This window comes from Gavia stellata, chromosome 6, assembly GCF_030936135.1.
Source record: "Gavia stellata isolate bGavSte3 chromosome 6, bGavSte3.hap2, whole genome shotgun sequence".
Taxonomy (NCBI): domain Eukaryota; kingdom Metazoa; phylum Chordata; class Aves; order Gaviiformes; family Gaviidae; genus Gavia; species Gavia stellata.
Genome location: NC_082599.1, coordinates 53,869,452 through 53,893,352, shown reverse-complemented (window position 1 = coordinate 53,893,352; position 23,901 = coordinate 53,869,452). Strand labels below are relative to the sequence as shown.

The 23,901-nt window shown below is 41.4% G+C and overlaps 1 protein-coding gene across 1 annotated transcript in view; it reads left to right on the top strand.

The window, feature by feature from the left end:
- Positions 1 to 23,901, top strand: part of NPSR1 (neuropeptide S receptor 1) — a 60,959-nt gene that overhangs the window by 12,390 nt on the left and 24,668 nt on the right. Inside the window, exon 2 of the mRNA XM_059819083.1 lies at positions 1,105 to 1,237. Coding sequence (XP_059675066.1) covers positions 1,105 to 1,237 — 133 coding nt within the window. The remainder of the gene's footprint in view (positions 1 to 1,104; positions 1,238 to 23,901) is intronic.

Here is a 23,901-nt window from a genome sequence, read left to right as displayed (position 1 = left end):
TGAAGACATTCGGATTTTTTTTTTTCCTCCTGAGCTCCCCTGCTCGATGCCCTTCAAACCTAACTGTTACTGTGAAAAATCCTCTCTCTTCTACTTGTCTCTGCAGAAAGGCAGCAGAACTGTCTTCCTCCATGCCACTACACACATCTTTACACAGGACAGGTTTTTATACATGAGAGTTTTGCAGAAATGCAGAATATTTTCTCTAAGCTGACCCCATGCTCACCAGACTCAGTGCTTCTCAGGCTCAGAACTGGCTGGCTGCTATGGAGAAAACATAAACTTCACACTCTCACATGGTGAGGGGAAACCTACGGAGTGGCCACTGAAAAATATCCTGCGACTAGAGAGGACCAAATGGGTTTTCGTAGGCCAAAAGGAGGGAGAACATTGGGCGTGCACTCACAAAACAAGCAAACGTGGATACGTACACCCTTGTTCTTGCAGCCAGAGGATCCCGATGCTTTGAGAGCGCGAATAACTTTTTTCCTTACTGTCTTTTCTTTGTACAGATTACCACTAGGGGACGTTTTGTCATCACGTATCGCTCGCTACACAATTTTACTTTTCCTTACAGTGGGTCATGTTTTCTTTTCAATCTTGGTCCACATCTAGATCATGGGGTGGATGTATGAATTTTGATGGGCTTGTGGATGACCCAGACTCACTGGAGCTGGGAAGGAGAGAAGTATTTATTTCCTCCATTTCTCCAAAGGAGCCCATTTATCAATACTCCTTACAAAGTGAGGCAGCTGGTTATTTCACAGCTTGCTGGAGCAACACAAGAAAACTGAGGACTGCCTCTCATTTTAGCGTTAAGTGCCAAAACCAGACACTGCTGGTGGTTTTGTGAAGATAGAAGTAATATACAGCCACTGCAAATCAAACTGGAATGAACATCACCAGCAGTGATGCATGATAAGTATTTTCTGAAAGAACAAGAATATCTTTTAGACTAAATAATTAGGAATCAATTGGCAAAAACTCACATTTCACTCCTTTTTTCCATTCTCATCTCCTTTGTCCTAGCATAACTGACTGGCTTAGCCCAGGTCACTACCCACCCACCTACCAATAGGCTTTTTTTCCTTCTCTCCAATGCAGACAGAGCAGCTGGTGACTCTTTGGATTCTCTTTATTGTCACAATTGCTGGAAATGCCATTGTGCTCTTCTCTACCTGGAGGAGGAAGCGGAAGTCTCGAATGACCTTCTTCGTTACACAGCTGGCAATCACAGGTAGTGTATGGGAGGGAAAAGGGCATCTGAACTGCACAGGAATCACTGTTAAAATGACAAATAAGAAAATGCAAGTTGAGTGGTGAAGAATTCAGTTGCCACCTAATGTCCACCTGCAACTTGACATAAGACAGATGGATGGTTGCTTATCTTAGTCTGCCTCTGATCGAAAAGATGTTGCTGGATGTAGTAGTGTCTGTGTCAGATGCAGCAGCTGCAACTCATTGATTTCACTGAATCTTATCTTCCAGTCTGAATTTGCATCCACATTTCCCAGAAGTTATGTCCCCAGCTGTTGTCATGGAACTGTTTAAATTAAACTAGTTTAAGATGAATCTCGTGTTTTTCTACTAAAACCTTTTCTAGACTACTTCATAGCGGTATTGCTCCATCAATTACACTCTTGCATTGAAGAGTTAAAATAACTTCATGTTGTCTGGTTAAACCAAGTAAGGGAATATAAAAATGTAAATGTGGAGAGGAATGCATTTAGCTATTTTTTTTTTGATTGGAAAAAAAGGATGCTGATCCAAGAACTTTGTCATTTTTAAACAAAATGGAAAATGTACAGAAACCTGGTTTGTAAAATGTCAATCTCAGCAACTAGGAAAGGAAACAAGAGCATAAGCAGCACATTGTTTCTCTGTGGCCTTGAACGGACTAAATTTGTGGGGTTTTAAGTTTCCCAAGGGAAAATATGTGCTGTTTCTATAGCAGTGTCCTGCTACTAATCCCTGCTTACAAGACAGCTGTGTTGCATTGTTTGCTTATATAGGATGTATTTATATGCTTTCTGTTGCTTTTTTTTGTAAGATATGGCAGGAATTACAGCACTTTTCCACTAAAGAGCTATTTAATATGTGATTTCCCAGCAATGTTGCATCCTCCTTTGATGTCTGTTGTTTCTCTGTTCAAACTGGAAAAGCAAAGGACTACACTCCCCAATTTTCAACATGCATTCTTTGCAAGTAAATGAACTCCTGCTCATGATCTCAATCATGTCTGCCCAGGAGCTTGTCCCATTTGAAGAACGACTTTCAGTTGAAATAGTTAGACCAAGGTGTGCAAAAAGTGCTGCAAAGAGTCTGGACATAACTACAGATGATGTAAGAATTATTGCAAGGTGCGGAGGTGAAGGTTTATAGCGACTCCTCTTCTGAAGTGCTGACTGCTGTGAGTCATCGGTAATAAACGGTTTCCCTTCTTATCTCGGTCATGACTTTCATGCCACTTTCTCCGTGTGCCAGTGGTATTTTCCATCAGGTAGGGCATGTTGATGCAGCCTCACAGCACAGTTTGGAAGCATCAGTCACAGATCAAGCCTTAGAGCATTCACAGGAGTTTCAAAATAGCCAGTCTCTGCTCAAAGAGTTCCTAATCCAAGATGATTATATGGAAGATGGTAAAAGGCAGGCAACAAAGCAGTAGTACTGGCAAAGAGCGGAAAAGCAACTGAAGCCCCAGATGGACACTGTCTATTTTCTACCTACTGTCATTAGCAAGCAGAGTACCAGGGGCAACCATCATGAGAAGGGTTTTGGAAGAAAGGCGGGTGGAAAATGACCCTGTGTGTCCAACTGGCACAGAGGGCACAAGGGCTGGGCTTGCTGCCAAAGCAAGGGCACAGGTAATGCATACAACAGCATGGTAATAGAAGATGGGTCCTGATAGAAAAAGCTCAACTAAACAGTAAAGGGTCTTGTCCTAGTAAGAAAACAAATGGATTTACTGCAGCAGAGAAAGAACCAGCATAAGGACACAGGTGTCCAGGGCAAAGGAATAAAGCAAGAAGCAGACAGAAGTGTCTGGACCAGGATAGCTCAGGAGAAGGCTGGTCCACATGAAGTGTACTAGGAGGAGGCTACTGCTGTTACTGCGCTGGGTAAGGGCTTGGGTGGGAGTTTTGCCATTTTGGACCCATTGGAAAGGCTGACTTTTTGGATTAGAATGGAGGTGGATAGAGAACTATTCACTAGGAATCACACAGAATCACAGAGTCACTAAGGCTGGAATTCAAATATCGTCTACATGAAGAGAGGGGAAGGCATTGCAAGTGCAGTTTTGAGGGCACTGGAATAATCAGTGGCAAAGATAACAGGCAAATATCCCATCCCATGGGCTGCAAATAGTGCTATACAGCTGATGTTACAATATTGACTGAGGTACACGTGTTCCACTTGCTGATTCTTCTGACCTCCCCTTCCCTAAAATCATCCCTGAGTTTTAAAATCAGAGCTTCAAAGTGCCTGAATTCAACAGTCTGATCCATTTCATATTACAGAAATTCACATAGAAAACTCATTTGACATTCACATCTGCAATATTAAAAGAAGTAACACTAGCTTGAACAGCAAGACTCCTTTCAAACAATGCTGACTTCTTTTTTGTGATGCAGGAGTCAGAACTCTAATTTATCTTGCCGCACCAAGAGCTCCTGTCAGTATCATGGCACAAAGAAATTACTTAATTCCTGAAATGGAGCCATTTCACTTTCTTATCTTCAAAAATATTAATAAGAACAAAGCAAGCTGGCAACAGTCATCATTCTTTCACAACAAGTTATGAGGTAGACGCAGAACATTATGAAAACACTGGCTTGTCACATTGCTTTGACATGCCAGGCGTATTTAAATCCTACCAACTAAAGCCTAATCTCCTGGGAAACAGTTTCTGCTTAGTCAATATTACTACTTCCATCTATTTTGGGATTCTTAAAATATTTATTATTTCTACCCCAGTAGCAGAGAGAAGAATAATGAATATAGCTTTATCAGTCTAGGCATTTCAAAGTCATTTTAAAACTTTTTGTCTATTGATCTGTGGCTCGATAGTTGAGTAGTGTCCTCAATTCTCACATCTTCCCACTAATGTAGTACCAAAATGAAATTAAAATATAGCCGTTGTGTCAGAATAAACAAGGTATTCAAAGCAAATTGTGCATAATAGATGAATAAGAAAGGAGCACTGTTGATCTTCTTGACTGGTTGCCAAGCCAGATGCAGAAGAGAAGTAACTAACTGATTGAGGCTTCTTTCCACACCGCCAGAATTCAGTGTTTCAACTGACTCGGCTAATTCAGAGATAGGGCTCGTACTGCTGCCTTACTACACCATAATTCAACGTGGTGCTCGGGGCTGCAGGGATCTGTAGGAATGTGAGTAATCCCTTCAACTTCAGTGTGCTTAAAGATGTTGCTGAAGCCTGGATTCAGAATATTTCATATTAAATATATGCCTATACAATGCCTGTGTCAGTACCGCATTTAAGTCTATGTTTAACTCTCAGCTCATGCATAAATCTCTTTTTGAAATTATCTGGGAATTAAGCATGAGGAAATCAGCTAAGAGTTAACAGCTGAGTTGAACAATAGTACTAATCACTCAGCATCAGCTAATTTAACAAAGAGGAATAGTGCCATGTTTGCCTTGTGTTCAGTTTGCTTTAGGGCATATTCCTCTTCTGTAAAAATGTTTTTCTTAGAAGCAAGCTCATCTGTGAAGATGATTGAAAGTAAAGCTAGGTTTCCTACAGATTTCTATCTCCAAGGTAATTTAGCTTCTCAGAAGGTGTAAGCTCTGAAGATTACCCTGTGAGGAGGGTATTTCTAAACACTTTTTCCCAAACAGATTTCTTCCAAGTTTCGCACGAGTTATGCTGATGGTGTAGCTATCTCTTCTGGCAGAAAACCTCTCACATACCCCCTACCTGATGCCATTTCACATAACTTCGGAGTCTTAGTGGCTTTAAGATCTTTGCCTCTGACTGAATTCACCGAGTGGTTCAAGATCAAAGAGTGGGGTCTGACAGACGGGCGAGTTCACAGGCGCTATATCACGCTGGAAGTTTTCAAGTGAAATATGGTTGTTTTCAGAAAAGATGGTTTGTCCACCATTTATATCCATTTAGATCACTTTACCCAGCTCTACCAAATGAAAGCTGCCTTAACTTTATTCTTAAAAAGTAAAAGCAGCCGACATGAGCATATATGAAACACAATCATTTGAGTAGCATTGGACAAGGAATGCCATTTATTGGCTAAACAGTCCATTCAGTAAAAACTGTTATTATGTGACCAATTCTAAAACAAATCAAGTAATACATTAAAAAACTCTGCTGAAAAGTATTTTACTTCTCATTATTTTTCATCCCACTACTACTGATAGAGGAACATATTTAAGTTCCTTTTAATGACCAAAAGTGCATAGTTTACTGAGGTTTTTTCCTCCAACATTAACATCTGGAAAGTTGGAGCTGGAAATGTCATGACCATTAGCTCTGTGTGTTTCTCTTTCTATTCCAAAGTTTAGCAGAAATCAGTACCTTAAGAACACTGTTAGATTTTGTCCATTGTTAGGGGTAAAAATATATGCAGGCACTTTACCTCATGCCCAATTTTAAGCCATAGGCTGACAGACTTGGTTGGAAATACATGCTCACTTAGGTATTGCTGTGGCTGTAATGAAGAGAGAAAATAAAAAGAACGTCAGCTAACTTTTATGGTAGCTTACATATAAACAGAAAAACAAAAGACAACCTGTAAAAGTATTTACCTATGGTCTATATTGTGATATAAATACCAGATCCTAAGGGATGACTTGCGAATGACATTAAAAAGACAAGGAGGTACTTTTAAAAGTGTGTCTTTATATCGCTGCCACCTTCTTCAGTTGTTCCCAGAAAGCTGGACCACAGGAGGCCTTGGTTCTTAAGCAACTGCACTCATTTTGTTCAGTGTTCAGTAAAAAGCCAGTGCACTGAAAACTTGCTACAAGAGGGTTATGTGAGCAAATAAGTGGAAATGGACCCTGCTAAAGCAAGGGCTGTTTATTTTCTGTGCTGCTTCTGCCGAGAGAGAGCATGATTGTGGGACTAAAACCAACTGGGCTCAGCCACCGACTTCTGGGATGGCTTTGGTTAGGATGAATGAAGGCAGAGTCCGCCAACTAATCTGCTAGTTAAATGCACTAAACAGGTGCATCTAACTCTACTACTACAACAGCTAAATATGAACAAACACATTAGAAGTTGTCCTTCCTTTCTTCTTCTTTTATTTTTTTTCCTGCACCAAAACCACTACAGCAGTGACTGCTTTAATGGACTGTGCTTGTCCTTCAATATTTTTCTTCCTTGTCTATGTGACTTGAAGGAACGAAGATGACTTGTTACTCCCTGGTCTGTACAAAGCCTTAATATAATAACACCAATTCCAAAATTAACATGTAGAACAATATTAACAGGTAATTGTCTCTGTTCCAGCTTTTCATCTGGAAAATGGTACTTGTAATATTTCTGCACTTCAGAGAAATCATACATATGAATTCATCAGTTTTACAAGTACGTTAGACATCACCATGATTATGAGCATTGGAAGTTAATTGCATAGAGCCAATTAGCAGCTAACTCAGCAAGGCACCTTAATGGAGGTGGACTGTTGGCAGCCAAAGAGCCCATAAAGTTCCCAGCTACACTGGAAAACTTACACCTTGCCAGCTGGGTCTTGGCTGGAACCTGCCATCTGATTTACATGATTGCCCACCCAAGACACAGAAACCTAATATAGAATGCTGAACTGAAATAGAGCGTATTTCAACAATTCCCACATTCCCAACGTTCACACAAGAATTTCCTCCTTTCCACACCTCTATTTTCTGCTAATTTGTGGGAAAAAAAAGAAGGCTGAGAAAAGGTGAGAGGCGTCAGCATCCTACCTGCAGAAAAGAAGACTTGGAGGAAGTTACAATTGTAATGCAGCGTTCATTGATTAAATTGAAAGAAGGATGTCTGTATTTCTTATGTTCATTATGCTCTAAAACCTCTTGAAAGTGTAATTAATGTCTCGTAAGGAGTCTCTGCTAATAGATCATCTGTGTTCTACACTACATGTTCCTGTCACTACTGAAAAGGATATGTCAAAACTGGGAAGGAAGAGTGTAATTTGTTAACATTCCCTCAGGCACAGACACTGAAATTTGCCAGAGTACCCAATGGCATCTAAATCCCCCAGTTTTGGAAGCAGCCTGATTTCCAAACTCCTAGCTGGAATTCCAACATCTCTGCAAATCACCTGAGTGTACACATGGCTTGAAAAACAGGGAAAGAAATAGATTAAATCCACCTTTCCTCTGCAGGCTAGAGAAACTATAGTGTTTAGTACAACTGTTCATTTTGCATTCACAGAATAAATGAGAATCAATTTAGCAAGAGCAAAAATCATCTCTGGGAGTAAACACAGCAATATTAATATTACTTATTCAGCACATCCCATGAAACTATGTCAAGTTCTCTGGACTGGAAGTGAATAAGAAAATTCATTGCATGGCTGCATTAGTTGCCTGGAGAAGAAGCAATCATTTTCCATACTGATTCTGCCAAGAATTCAGTAACTGGAAAACAACGTGGGACCTACTTTAAGTTAGGTAGGTAGTAGTGTACCCCTCCCCACCACACCCACCACACCCACCACACCCACCCCCCCCCAAACTGAGACGTAATGCAGGATAAGATAAAGGTGGTCACTGCCAGCAATACCCCATGGCAGCACGTGGCAAACCAGATTTGATATCCTTTGCCATTTCTGGTGATTTAATACCACCTAGCAGAAACTCAAATTCTCCTTTGGACTTTAACTCAGATTTGAAGATGAGTCATAGTACCTTAGATTGTAATAAGTAGCTTGGACACTGTCACTATACAATCCCAGTTTGATATTATGAATCATGGTTTACTATACTCTTAGATTTCTTATGTGAACAGCCAGGAATATTTCTGTATATCTATATACAATCATTCTTGTCTGCATATATGGTTAGTCAACACAAGACTCAATCTTTCCTGAGGAAAACAGAAAATATCCAATACATGCATCCCTCTTAAAATACATTTTCTCCAAAACCAAGCCTGAAGTAGACGGCGTAAAAAGTGGAATATCCTCAGAAGTTAGACAAGGAAACCAAGAACAAACATTGGCCTCAAAACTGAGTGCCAGAAAGAAGCTTCATGCAAAGGAGGAGACATAGTCTCTTTAGGGGTATCAGGACCTCTATTTCACAGTGTTTGGTCATACAGCCAAAGGAAAATAGTCATGGAAAACAGAGCAGATTTCATGTTTTAGAGGTGAAATCATGAAGCTAGAGGTATGACACAGAGAACTTGGCATCCTGAAAATACATTGCTTCAATCCAGTCTAGTAGTGTAGGAAGAACAGTGAAATTGGGACTAGCACACAAACATTCAGTCTACTTACACAACTTCCTTGTGTGGTATAATGTGAAAGAAGCTGCTTTTGGTGCAAAATGACCTCTCCTTGGAAAGGTAAAGTTATGCTCCCACAAGACTGGGACTCTAAGAAAAGAGGTGGCCTTGGAGGACTGGCAGTAATCCTGTGGTCTAAGGCAGCTGGATTGCTTTTGCATTCTACGTACGTAGGCAAGAGAATTGGAGTCAAGGACATATGCTAGGAAAGACAAAGAAACAGCGATGGAGCTGATCTCGATGCAGTAGCCAGAGAGTTTTAGTCTAAAATATGGTACCCCAAAAAGCAGGCTAGTTAGTGCCCCACCAGGGAGCTCTTGTAGAGGTGGGACACTCCAAGAGTGTAGAAATGAGCTGTTGGTTTGCTGACAACATCTACTTCTGCATTAGTTTCCAATTCCAAACTGAATTCAAAGTGTTTTTAATGAGCCTCGACCCAAGCTTGTGTACACTGTATTTCACCTAATGCTCACGTATTTTTAGGTACCTTCTTAAGAGCTCACTGGGAAGTCCAGGGCTGGACACAATATTCGTGTTTGCTGTGACTCTCTCCATTGTAGCTCACTGCAGTAGGAACCAGTAGCACTGGCACAAAAGCAAAAAAAGCTGAAGTGCTGTATCTGTAACAGTAGAATGCAATGTCCCTCCCATTAATGGAAATATAAAGATAATGAGCTCTCCAAATTTGCTACTGGAAGCAAGAATGGTCATCCACTTAAAACCCTGTAATGACTGTTATTTATATAGCCTACTTTAATCTTACAAATGCAGGAACAAGATGTCCATGATCCGTGGTTTGTAATTAATGTAATCTCAAGCCAGTAGGCAGACGTCCTTAAACCAGCACGTTTTCAGCCTGTTGTCTCTGAGCAGTGGTCTTCAGATCCCTTACAGGTAGCAAAAAACACTCTGCAGCATAGCTCCAAGTACAGAGCTTAGGTCCCTGCAGGCAAGGATAACTCATGAAAAAAAAGTCGTCTTTACTATTTACTCAAGGTACAGCATCTGAATACTGTACTAAATTGTTCTGGAAGGGGACAGTTTGTGTGTTCATCATCCATAGGTGCTCAGAGTGGGATTTTCGAAGTGCCTACTGATATATCTGTATTCCCTCTGCAACTGCAAAACAGCAGACACACTCTCCCAGCTTGCCAATCCAGTACCAATTTCAGCATAGGGTATGGTGATGTGGAGTTTTTTTTCACATTGCACAGGACCACCTGGGACCCTGAGAATTTAGCAACAGAGATGCCCTCATTTCATCTGCGTCGCAGTCACTATTACACTTTCAAGCCAGAGAAGTCTTTTTTAACTTTTATTTTGTGAAGCCATAACATATTTTCAGTAGAGGTGTGGATTCCTGTACAAAGAATTTGAGTCTCTCCTTATATAACCTTTAGGGACTTAATAGGCTTTAGTCCACAAATCCCCCTGCTTCTAAAGCAGAGAAAAACTATCTCCAGTACACCTATAAGTATTCAATACAATACATAATGATTATTCCTTTGTAGTTTAAAATCCCATTTAAAATCACAAGCAGGCACCAGGCTTCTGTTCCTAAGTCACCCAGGAGTGCCTTTGAATGCCATCCCTAAGGCTTGGGCCCCTGGACACTCCCACAATGGAAATAATAATATTAGTGGAACATCTTGTGACAATACTATCTTCCAAAATTCACCCCACATCATACACTTTTAAACTAAGATGGAATCAGTCGCTCTGTTTGCTTTTCCTGTGTAATAAGTCATTTCTTAAAGGATTAAAAAATGATGAATGGATCTCAGATGCCCTATCTTTATACAAAGGCACCGTCTTCTCATTTCAACAGACACACACACACACACACACACACGCACACGCAGCCTAAACTCCATTCCACTTCCCCACCTACAGATTTCCGCATAGGAGATCCACATTTACCATTTCTATTATTTTTAAAGGAGCTGTCATTATTTCAGATCTTTGCATACAAATGCTTTTCCTGACTAGACATCTATGTTTGTGACTGAAATGAAGGCATTTCCTTTCAGCTGGTTTTTTGCTAGTAGTTATTTTCCCCCCTTTCACCTTCGATGTAATTTCTCTAGCCCTGTGCCGAGACCCACGCTGTGCAGCTAAATTACTGCGCCATCACAGCTCTGCTGATACCAGTAGGGCTGTGTGGAGATTATAGAGGTTTGCCTGGCTGACGACAGCACTTTTGAGGGCTGTAAGACAAAAATGCAATGTGGTCTGGGCGCGTATGCTAGAGTGACCATGCGGTATGTGAAAGAAACAGCAAAAAGAACAACGAAATTCTGGTCTTAGTAACTTTTCTAGTTAGCCTAGAGAAATGTGAATTAGGCAAATATCTTCAGACACCTTCTTTCTCTTATAGCTAGGCGGTTGAGTACTTTGGTGACAACCTACATTTGCAGGTCTTTGAGCCAAAGGGATTTTAATCTGTGACCTATTCACCTGAGGAAGTTACTGTTATTCGGGGCATTACACCTTTTGCTTCTTACAACATCATTATTAGCAGGGATGGTGAAAGGAAAATGCTCTGTTAGCTTCCTCCCATCTGTACAGAAGTAGGTCGAAAGAAAGCATACAGCTCGACATCAGTCCTGGGAAAGCAGAATGGGACATAACTGTCATAGAGATAATTGGATTAAGTTTCATGACTGCATTCTTGCATGCTGGTATCCATTTTAGGGATTATTCATGCCATCTATTTTAGGTGCCTCACTGTAGGTATGTAAGATACGAAGTCACTCTCCCTGTGCTCCATTTATAGCTGATAGAGGGAAACACTCTGAGACGCCTTTAAGTTTCACTGGCTTGTACAGAAGGATTCAATTCCTAATTTAGATCCCTAAAGTTGACCATATAAATCCATCCAGTGTTTGTACGTCACCAAATATGTCAGGATTACTATTCGTCTTTGACAACTAAGAACCTAATCTTCCACCATTTCAATCAGACCTCAGAGGACTCTGACTCAAAACCCACCTGCAAATACAAAGTTTTACAGAGAAAGTATTTCTCAATACGTTTTTATTTATTTGTTTTTAAGTGTAGCAAGGGATATCAACACGTTACCTGATGGAAAATGCATGATTATTTCTTTTGTGCTCAGCTCTGTTTCTAAATGGCCATCTGGAATTTGTCCAAGCTCTTCTGGGCTCTGCCCAAAACACAATTTATTCAAGTGGGGTCTGGAAAAAAAGTGTAGCTTAAATGACAAATGTTATTCCAAACCTGTGCAGTAACACTACAGCTGCATGATTAACCTTAAAGAAGAACCTCTGCAGTGCAGATAACTGCTGTGCCCTGCTGCATTAGCGGAAAGAGCAACCTGAAATTACTGAGGGTGCAATGTGGATATGGATGCGTTTTAGCAGCTCATTCTGTTTCTGCATACATTTAATATACACACACACACAAAAAAAACCCCACAACTCCACAACCCAAAAACGCTTTGTCAAGGTTAAACTGAGGTGGCTAAACTCCATAGCCCAAACTTTGAAATCCAAAAGAAACTTGCAAGTCATATATTTCTCTGCTCCTATTAAGTTAGACAGGCAGTAGCAAGAGAGAAGAGTAAAGACCTGCTTAACAAGAACAGGAACAGTCAAAATAGGATGGAAATTACATCTGGACAAACCCCCAAACATTTCACTTCCAAGTCAGACTTTTCACCACTTCTTAAGGAACGGGGATAACAGCACTGAAAAGCAGAAGTGGTTGGTTGATCACGCTGATTTCTTAGACTGAGAGGTTACTGATAATGAACAGAGGCAATTTTTCTTGCAAAATGTTTGTACTTTCATTATAAATTAGCAAAAGAGAATGATAGACAAAATATTATGCGAACATGACAGAAGCCTGCAGACTAGAAGTGGGGAGTAGAGGTTTTTCAGCACGAGGAAACAGCTAGCTTTGAACCTGTAGGCACCTGAAGAAACATGACTAAAAGAGAAGTTTAACTATTTCCTAAAAAAAAACCAAACAGTATGTTATGTGTGTGTGTGTGTAAATATTTTTACAAAGTCTTTTATGAACTGAAGAAATAATATTAACAGCAAAAATCAGATCCCGTCCAGTGGATGTGCCAGGACAGCTTTTTATCTACTGGGTTTTTAGTATAACCTTAGGTGTGGAGATGAGTAGCACACCTCTACATTTTAAGATGCTGTTGTTCTACGGATGGATATTTTCTAGTCTTGATTGGAAGAACTGATTTCTATCCATTTTCACTTTCCAGCTCAAATAGGCAGGGAGAAAACCAGGAACTGATGCCACATGTGGGAGGGATGGAGAGCCTTCTTAGAAAATGGCTTTCCCATGCTACAGGGATAGAGATTGTATAAACACTGGTTTTCTAATGTGTTATGGGATTTCTAGAGTTACTGGTGTGTTACTACTAAGTCCAGAAAAAACATTTAAGGTATATTAAATATGGTCATTTCATATTGCTCTTTAGGAAATTGTCTCTCCAGTGATATTTGATAAGTCAACTGAAATACAAGAAATGTCATTTGTTGCTTGGTCTTCTTTGTTATAATAAAACACACAAAATATTTAAAAAACAAGGAGACGTTCTCTCTTATGTAAAGTTTTTACTCAAGAACTGCAAGGCCATGAACCTTTGCTCATGGAATTCAGTAGCAGATCCCCTCTAAAAGGGCTGAAAACCAAAAGTGGCTTTTTTCTGTTATCCCTAGCATGGAATCCAGCATCACCACTCCTAAGGCCAGCTTTGTACATAACCCTGGAAAAGTGAGGGTCATTCAGTGTTTTGTTCATCTCTCTAAAAGGAGGATACCATGTCATCTCTTACACCTTTCATTTACACAATCAATTTAAATTTGAGTTCCTGGATTTCCCTGACAGAAGCACATGAGGGCACACAGCAAGCCTGACACATTTTAAATACTGGGCTTGTTAGATGGCACAGCCCATTTGGAGTAAGCTTCACAGTACTGGCTGCATGGGACCTGTGAAGACTGTGCTACAGCACTGATTCACTTGTGCAATATATGCTTTTCCAATCTCTGATGATCTTCTCTGATGAGTTTTTACAGCTCTGTGATATTCAAACTCCCTATGAAACAGCAAATAAATTTCTATGTGTCAAAGAGTTATTAGTGACAAATCTCATTGGTCTAAGTCAGAAACTCTCATGGCAGTTTAATGTACAAAAGACAACACAGAGAAAAAAATCCCACCCACCTGAAATCTTTGCTTTGCAAAGGTATTTAATATTAATAAATGTCAACCACATCAGTCGCGCATCAACCTGGTTTCTCTGAAGGGTCCTCTCATAATATTATGCTGCGAAATCTTACCTCTCTCAAACACTGAAGCTTCTTAAACAAACAAATCAGTAGTGAGTCCTGTACCTTTGCAACCTGGCTATAAGTGAAGCCTGTCTCTAAGTCTCCCTGCATGGGTATGCTAGCACTTGTAGCTGGGCAAGTTAACTGGAGGAGCAGCCCCATCACCACAAACATGGTTTTCATCAAGTACCTTCCAAGTGCCCAGTTTGCCTTCCATGAATTAAGTAAACGAACAGGTTTTGTTCAAAATATGGCACCTTTTGCACTCTTCAGGTGTTTCTCAAAAGCACTTTTTGTTTCTTCTACAGCAAAAACTCGTTCAAATAGAAGTTTTGAGTTGCATAGGCAGGTAGCATCTTGGATGACAGCGATCTCATTGTAGAGTGGGTGGGACAGAGGTTCAGTGTTGGCCATCTTCTGAGGCCTTGAAGCAAACGGGTGGCTGATGGAAATCTGCATGAAAGTGTTTTGTACTGTGTCTGGGGGGGAATGTGAGCATATGCTACCTCAAGTATGGATTTTCTGTCAGCAATGACATTAAAACCATGTATTGCACTCTGAAGCTAGCTTACTGTAAGTGCATACCGTCTTCAAAGGCATGTAGCATGGAGCAGCTAGTGTGCTTAAATTTAGACTTCAGCTCCTTGACTACTACCTTCTTCTGAGTACAGTGAAAACATAAACTGCACCATTGAAAATAACTTTTAAGTGCTCTTTCTGGGAGGAACACTCACTCTCCTATCTAGACCCAAGCTGTCAAATTATCAATAACAACATTTAGAGCTGGGAGTGGAGGATGGGGAACTGGAGAGGAGGAAAAGAAGGAAGCACAGTTTACTCACTGTGAAAGGGAAAGTGTATTCCACTAATACCCCAAAAGGGAAAAATAATTTCCCTTTGGGGGGAAATCATACGCCAACAGAGAAATAGTTATTTGGGATAAAGGTCTTGAAGCCAACTGAAAAAACCCAATATGTTGACAATTTGATACTGGCTAGATTGGTCCCTGTTGTCTTTGTGAAGGTCTTAGATACTCCAACATATTCTGCAACCTTTATAAGTGTTAATTACGGAAAGATTTCTTAGGCTACAAAACCTGAACCCTGTAGACAGTATAAAGTTAATGCTTAGCTTACAGCAGAAATAGGCAAGATAGTCAAAAGATTAAGAGAATTACAGCAAACTTCACAGTAAGCAAAATCTACAATGAGGAAAAAAGTACACTCAACCCAGGGCAACTGCCATGATGGGAAGAGTCCCCAGTACGCTGTGAGGTTTGGCAATACTCATTCAGCTGCTAAAGCTGCAGCAAGTATTGTTGCTCTCCTCTACCTGGGGAAAGCTGCAGGCCACCTGCACAGGGTCTGATTTTGAGAGAAAGCACATCCTCAGATAAACTCCCAATTCTTTAGGTAGAGGAGTAAGCTCACATCTCTGAACATTACATTCATGGGCATTGCTGAGCAAGGGATGACCTCAGGAGAGGAGAAGACGTCTGTTTAATGCATCCATAAATTAAAGCAATATGCCACTTCCTCAGTGAACAGCAAGGATGTCATTAAAATAGCTCCATTATTATTTTACCAAGTGAGGCGCTCACAGCATGTGGGCACAGAAAACCCTCTTTCCCTCTGTGGCCTTCACAGCTCTTCCAGAGCCCCAGTTTTTGGGACAGACTTACAGTAGCAGGTGAGCCAGAGCACCTTCACAGAACGGGGCATCTCCAGGGCCTCCGTGATTTGGGAGGACACTCACTGGAACCAGGGAGGTGCTTCAGCATGGTCTGAAAAGGTTCTTTCTGCAGGAGATGGGAGACAACTCCAGGAAGAATATATCTGCCACCTGCCAGTCATCGAGCTTCCCAGCAAACAACGCTCAGACATCTGTCTTCCTGAACTGGAGGGAGAAGCAGAGTCAAATCAAAGCGGTGAGCACAAGCTGTCAGCTGCGAACCCACGGCACTAACTTCAGCAGAGCACATCTCAATATATTACAATGCATTAGAAGTATTAAAGCACTTCAGCTTGCGTAGTTTAGAAGTTATGAGCACAAAGGGCATTTGCCTTTTAATAATGTTTTTATGAGCTGCCTGAGTGGTTTGCAAGCGGTTCAATATCCACTGCTGCATACCATTACTGCTGTATTTTCTAGAAGACTGCTTGGGAAACACAAGAAAGAAAATGACTGTGATCAAAGTGAAATTACAATACACAATTGCATTTCTGTGAACGCTCTACCCAGCTAATAGAAATAGACTGGAAAAAAATTGATTCAAACAGAACCATCAGAAAAACAAAGCAGAGCTTCCAAAACCATACCCTTTGCAGGTATGCTTTTAAATAACTCTGTGCTTCACTTACATGGTTTATAATGTCAATGTAAATTTGAAAGGATCTGGGAAAAGAAACGTTTTTGAGTTCTTTTATTTGACCTCTTTGTGTGCAGATAATGTCACAAACAAAATATTTTGCTCTTGCTCATGACTAATTTAATCATCCTGAAATGTCACAAACAAATGGACTACCTACTCTTGCAAGATAGCATTAGGCATTTTCAATTATATTTCCAAATCCTTAAACACCCACTCATTAGCATATCAAATATATTTTCAAATAAGTGCTTTGGCAAGTTAGCATTGTTTTCAGCAAACAGTGTTTCTACAATGCATTTTTTATGCTTCGCAGAAAACGTTCTTGAAAAGATAGTGATGTTATAAATTCATCGGATTGCTGGATTTATACAGTCTGTGGCTTATGTTATCTATTTCTCCAAAGAGGTTGCTAAAAGTATTCACATCCCTTCTTGGTTGACCATTCATTGCTCCAGAAGTGGGGAAAGACATTTTGATCTGCATGAAGCTTTTCCCACAGGGCTACATTTTTGGTGTGAATTGGAAATAAATATGAATGTTCATTTGCGTTCACTGTTTCGGAAGACATTCCAATTTCAGAAGAACTTTGCTAGGATGCTGACTGAGAGGATGTGGAAAGGCACAAGTAAATTGCTTTTAGCTTTTAAATGAGAGTTGTTGTCTACACTGTTTACACTCATCAATCTCACTGAATTACCTGCAGGGAAAATCCAAATTTCTGGTTATTCATCTCAAAGATGCCCAGATCTTTTTGGTCAGGAAGAGAAGCCAGGCATTTTGAAAAACCTGATCTCCTTTATGATTTTAGCATGCCATCATTTCAGTTTGGGGCTGGGATTGCAACCTCGACACAGCTACTGGCTGGCTTAGCCCTTGAACCAAAAATCACATCTCATCCAGACTCTTGGCACTGATGGGAAACTTGGACTCCATGTTAGCAAAGCTCGGTGCAGATCTCAGGGGCTGTGCGTGCCTTCATATTGGTCTCAGGTTGAACTCTTTGGGAACCCAGGGAAGGAGCGTGCACATCCAGCGCTGTCAGAGAGGTCTGACTTGGCCACACCAACAAACATCTGATGCACCAGGTCCATGCTGTGCCACAGCCCACGGACATGGTGTCATGGGTGGCACAAGCACACCCTTTATTTATGTTAGTAACGTGCTTTGGGAAAACAGAGCAGCAGCATCTCTAAGTCTGTCTGGCAAAACATTGGTCCTGTTTAATATATCTTTTCATAAATTACTTTCTTCAAAGCAACTCATTTTTTGGACAAGGCGGAGTGCAAGAAGAACTTCATATTCCTATCACACTCTGCACACACAGTGCGGCACAGGGAAATGTGAAGAGAAAGAAGTGAACTCAGGATTTTCTTTGGGGCCCCAGAGCAAAAGCAGACATTGGGATGGCTGATATTTTGATAACCTTTCCTGTGTCCCGGTGGTAGCCCTGAATATGTTTTGTAGATATGCTCAGCAGCCAACGGACTGAACTATGTATTTTTTACATTGGCAGCAGTCGGCTTTTGCTGTGTCAATTTATGCTGGTTTATAGGAAGGCTTAATTCTTGTTTTGACAGCTACAGAATTGTTCTGTGGTCCTGGAGGACTGATTATGGCTTTTCTACCTTCAGCCTGTTTCAGACATTCAAATCCTAATGACAGTTGTGCTACGTTTGCTTTTGTTTTTAATAAAAGGTGCTTGGCAGCCAAGCTGCATAATCCTTTGGGTCCAACGATTCAGCATTAAGGGGGGAAGTGGATTTCTTTCTGAATTGCTTGGAAAACATGTTACCGCTAAATTATACGGATTCCTGTTTGATTCCCTGCTGAAAGTACAGGCAGGATTGCCATCTGACGGAGGGGACACTTATTTTACAGTTACTCTATGTGAGTGACTTCTGTTGATAAATGAAGGTAAGTGTGCAGAGTTTCTACCTGGCTTCTTCGTATGCTGGTGGTAAACATCGAGCGACAGAATCACGTGAGCACATTGCTGCCAGCAGTATGGCCATAATGGCTACGCTTTACTTGGAATTATCGTTTAGGATCTCATTAGCTTCTGTTAGAAGACATGACTTTAAACTTTTGACATTAGATGTACAAATACATCATTAACACCTTTTAGTCCATCATCTGTACTGCAGCATTTCTAATTGCAATCGAATGGAAATTATGCTGGAAAGAGCCTTTGCATGCACTAAAAAGCACTGAAACAAAGAAGGCAGGGATTTTTTCTATTCCCTTCTTGCATATTAAAGCAGTGATAGTTATTTATTATCCTGAGTTAGATTGCCTTTGTGCCACCAACAACAGAACATTTTTTCTTTTTCCCATCTTGCCAAAGGGCTGTAGGACAAAACACCCAGCATTTTTATGCTGTGCTTCCTCACCTGCCGAACTGTACAACTCACATCCATATGTTTTACAGGTTTTCTATGGAGAGTCACTTCCTTTGACTCCATTGACTAGCTGCTTACCAAATGCTTACAAAGGTTTAACAGGATTTATGGAATTCAGGTCAAATATATCACATACGGCACTACAGAGACTTAGTTGTTCTAATAAGACCAAATGCTTAGAAGTCTATTTTGGCCAAGTTCAGCCCAATTACAGGACTGAGATCCAGACCATATGTTACAAAATCTTCAGCCTGTTCTGGCATTGCAGTATATTTAATGGAAAGCAGCTCAGTATACATTTGCATGTGCTACCTTTTCCACATGATGATTTTACAAGGCAATTCTCCAACGAATCTTACCATTATGATTTTGTTCATGCTATCAGCAAACACCAGGGGAGACAAAGCAGGTACAAAAATGGGAATGAACATTGTTCTACTGTTCTGTAATTGCAAGCCTACAGTTGGATGAAAATTGGGCTGCAGCGTGCAACATCACTGCTTGAGCATCATGGGAATCTGATTTACAGCTTGCTGCAAGGGAGGAAATAAGGCTTCATTCTTACCATTCCTACTTATGCTAAAGTATCTACATCAACAATACCTAAGCCTACTGAGACAGGATTTTAAGAAGTGCAGATATTTGGTGACTATAAGGACCAGAACACTTGAATTATACCAACAGAAAAAATTCCCAGGATAGTCCACATTTTTAGGTGAGAATAATCATGCAGCTGCTGCTGTGACCAAGATATGAACATGCAGTCCTTAAAATACTTGAGGTAAAGAGCTGCCAAAAAGGATCAGTAAGGGGAATTCAGAGGAAATCACAAAAGAAACTCTGTACAAGATGTTGAGGAAGGACAGAATTAAAATGGACTTGTTTGGTACTTGGTATCTTAGAAGTTATATTTCTTCCAGAAAATGTTAGAGGTACAGGCACCACTTGAACTAAACGAAGAGGCAATGAGTTACAAATGGTGTGATTTCTGTGTCCTTTGAAGAGGCATGTACTTGTTTTCCAGCACGTAGGTAAGACAAGCTGATCCACAGGAGCTTATCATAGAATCGTTTAGGTTGGAAAGGACGTTTAAGATCATCAAGTCCAACCGTAAACCTCACCCTGCCAAGTCCACCACTAAACCACGTCCCTAAGCACCTCATCCATACGTCTTTTAAATACCTCCAGGGATGATGACTCAACCACCTCCCTGGGCAGCCTGTTCCAGTGTCTGACAACCCTTTCGGTGAAGAAGTTTTTCCTAATATCCAGTCTAAACCTCCCCTGGCGCAACTTGCGGCCATTTCCTCTTGTCCTTATCTTCTGCATTTACACTAACTGAGACCAGCCTCCCCTACGCAGGATTTGTACCCCCAATACTTTTTTTGTTTCTACCTGTTCTGATCTGCCTGAAGGAGAGAAGGGGAGTTAAATTAATGAGTTGCATTTCAAATATACTTTCCCAACAGTTAAATAATAGTGATCGAACACTTGTTCTTGCTTTACTTTGACTTAAATATTCAGGCATGCGTTAAGTCATATGTTCATATACCTAGATAAGCTTGATTCCTATTTCAAAACCTACAGCCACAGGACCTAATACAACAGGAACCTTAACTATGTTTTTCACAGGTTTGCCATTACCTGTTGTGTAAACAGGTGTTGAAACCCTTTGTCCACACTTCAAACCCCAGTGTGAAACTATATTCAGCTGATTCTATATGGTCTGTTCAAAAAAAATTTCTCTCTTTACACAGAACTACCCATTGAGCAACTGCATACAACAAAATAAAGCAGACCATGCTCTCATCTACGTGTAAGTAACACAAGATGGGAAGTGGGAATTTTGCCCTAACACTCAGAATTATCAACTTCATCTGCCCCTGCATGTCCCCCCTTAAGGGGAACTGCCGATCCCAGACCACGGTATTGGCAGAGGTCTGAAGAAGGGGGCATTTGAATGGAAATAATTGGCCTTTACTTTCCTGATTGTTTCATGATACATCCTGATTTTACAAGAAAATGATTTTCCAATCAGTTCTTCACCTTTGCGGGAAGACTGAAACCACCACTGGTGTGGATGACCTGGTACTATAAGCCAAGTCCTCCACCGTGCTCACCCTCCACTGCATTTGGGGTGCCACTGCTGTTTCGTTTGTCCTGTCCTCTTTTGGCAGGTGCTGGTCTCCCCCCTGCAGCACTGTGGTTCAGTTTAGCCCCCTGTGCCTCTCCAGCTGTAGCCCCACAGCAAGGGTGGGGTAGGAAGGAATGGTAGGAAGAGATTTATTAATAAAGGCAAATTAAACAAAACCTTAATGCCCTTCAGAGAGACAGGGCATGCTGAATTTTAATTCTTAGGAACCTGTTCTCCAGCTCTCTTGTAAGCACTGTTTCTTAAGTGATTGATGTTATGCAATACATGCTTTACTCGGCCCTTCATCTTTTAACCTGGATGAGCTCTGGAGTGAGGCTGGAGCCTCACTGCATCCATCCTTTACAACATCTAGCCTAACAGGGTCTGCTTCATCTCAGGGGGAAGGGGACCTCAGAGCAGAAATGTAAGAAATGCAATAAATAAATAAAATGCTCACCCAGTGCAACAAGATGTCCTGTCACTTCCTATGAGCCCGAAAGAGAAAAAAACCATCAATTCTGCCACTGAACAAATCCATGTAGCTTTAGCAGGGGAACTGAACAGGTTTCCTCTTGAAAATTTTCAAGTGGGTTTTGTTTCCTCCATTACATTTTGCGTTCTGCCCCAGGCTCTCAGGCTGGAGACAACATACAAGAGCGGTGTAATACACATCGTTAGTACATATGGCAAATCTGCTGCCTCGGGCGTGCTCCAGCGCAAGCACTGCAGCAGAGCAAAGTGCTTGTGGGTGTGCTTGCTGATTCCCTGCAAAAGCTTAGCGCACCCCGAATTTTGGCCCATGCTTTCCCCCCCTCTTTGCCTGGGCATCTTCTAGGTATCTTGTCTTACAGGTGCCCAGAGCAGGTACATAACCTATTTCACCATCAGCTGATGAATGAGAGCAGAGGGGTGGGTACATTTTCTAGCTGTCATGGTCACAAAATTATTTCTAGTTCAACGAATACTTGCAAAGCCACATGTGATGCTTTCAGCAGAAAGCACAAAGGGAAGAACGGCAGTAAAGATGTAATGAAATGAGCTGCAGGGGTGTCTGCGGGAGGAAGGGCAGCTTCTCCTGGTCTCCCTCCCCTGTGCCCGTCCTTGAGACAACCTGTCACTTCAGGAGACCTAAGTACACTTTAAATTGCTTGTGCCCTCAGGTCCGTAACAAAATCAGCTAGGGGTTTTACTAACTTGCAAGGCAAGTTCACAGCACTGACTCTTATTAGCCGACAGCCCATCAAGCATGATACAGAGCAGCAACGGCAGAGCAGCGATGGCTGCCTCATCACTTCAGAAATCACAGACAGGACCTTATTGCTGTAATAGGGCAGTCATGCCATTTTTGTTTTTAAGGGTCTATCACTCCATTGCAGGTAGGTGTTAGTAAAATGCTGCTTCTGATGCTTCCAGAGGATACGCTCTTTAGGGAGTGGTAGGTGACAGGAATGCACATGGTGAGGTCCAAAAAAAAAGAGCTATGTGAAATGCTCAGCTCTGATGAGCGACTCGCACCCCCTGTCTTGCCTTACAAAATTTTGCTGCTGCCGTGGTGCCTTGCGCAGCTTGGTGCCGTCAACAAAGCGGAACAAAACAACCCTCGTTAAAATGGAGTCACTCCGTAAGTGACTCAAAAAGAGGGATGACATTTCAGTAAGAGGCACAGCTTCACCAAAAAGTCATGGATCACCACACCTAACTTAATAGGACTGCTCTCGTCGGGGAAAAAATGATCAATCTGCAGCTGAGATGACGTGTGGAGCTTTTTAAGCCACCGCAGCTTACCAGCAATCTGCTCTCCACTTCTGACAGAGAAGGCTTTCAGCATCTTTAGGGTAAGTGTCTTAAGGGAAGAGTGGTGTCAGTACTAATAATCAAATGATATTTTCTTGCAGACTTGCTAGCACAGATTTTTGTCTTAACCTCCTTAGTTGTAACAAAAGAAATATCCTGAAGTCTGCACAAGGTACATACATCCCTTCGGCAATGCCATAAAGTCAATGAATTCCTGTGAACAGATTAACTGGGACAATTGTAACCTGTCTCTGCTCCCATGCCAGATCACTAATTACCTCCATTTGTTTTCTGTAACGGACTTCTATCTCTGCGGAGGGGTTTTTTGCCATGAAAATTTGTCTCACTCACAGCAACAGCAAGCCCACGTTCAGATTTGTCCCTCCAAGGGCAATGTTTTCACATTCTTGTGCTCATCGGTCATATGAGACAGCGCCCACCACCCAAGCTGCCGCAATCACCTGAACCGAGTGGTTCCTGTGCTCAAATGCGTAGAGGCGATGCCTGCACTCAGTCATGCCCTTAAAAAATCCAAAGGGATTTTACTGAGCACGACGGAGTCTGAGTGAAATTGGCCTTTAGGACCCAGGCTTTGCCCAGTTTCTTTCAGCACCTGCCATATTTCCCAGCCGTAGATGCTGTAGTGCTATCTTCAGCGTGTTTCAGCCTCCTCTAGGAACAACAGGCTGCTTCTCCTTCTCAGTCATTTTCCTGGTCTTTTTGAGAAATGCTGTTTTAAAATGCCGCATTCCGAAACACTGACAGGTTGGTAAATGCAGATACTAGTTCTGCCTTTGAGGACTGGCTGTGGCCATGGTGCAGGCAGGGAGGCGGGAGCTGAAGGGTTGTAGACCTGCTCGGTTCATGGGGCTCCATGTTGTGCAACCCCCAACAGCCTGTTTTTTCCCTCCCTCTGCACCCCAGGCAAATCCATCTTTACTCCCTGCCTCCCTCTACTTTTCCTTACTATTGAAGTCTCATGGAATTTCTCTTTCAAATTGCACACTTAGAAACTCCGTCTCCTCTTAAGAGCAAACTGCTGCCATGCCCATCACACTAGTGCCGCGTCTTCTTTTTGGCAGGGAATCGTTTTGTCTGCATCATTTTGTGAATATACATTTGGCTCATGTTAAAAATCACAAACTATCACTTGCTGGTATTTTCATTTTCTATGGAAAGAGAATATGTCATTAATTGATTTTTTGCCTATTTTTCTGAGGAACTGAATGAGCCACACGGTTGCCTAGCAATGCAGACACAGAACCACAGTACACATACCACTTCTTTGTAAAAAAAGAAGCATATTAAGAAAGCAGTGGCAATGACAAGCTCGCAAGCAGTTACAAGCAAAGGTTGATTAGCACTGTTTTCAGGAATGAGCTTGGTGCCATTTG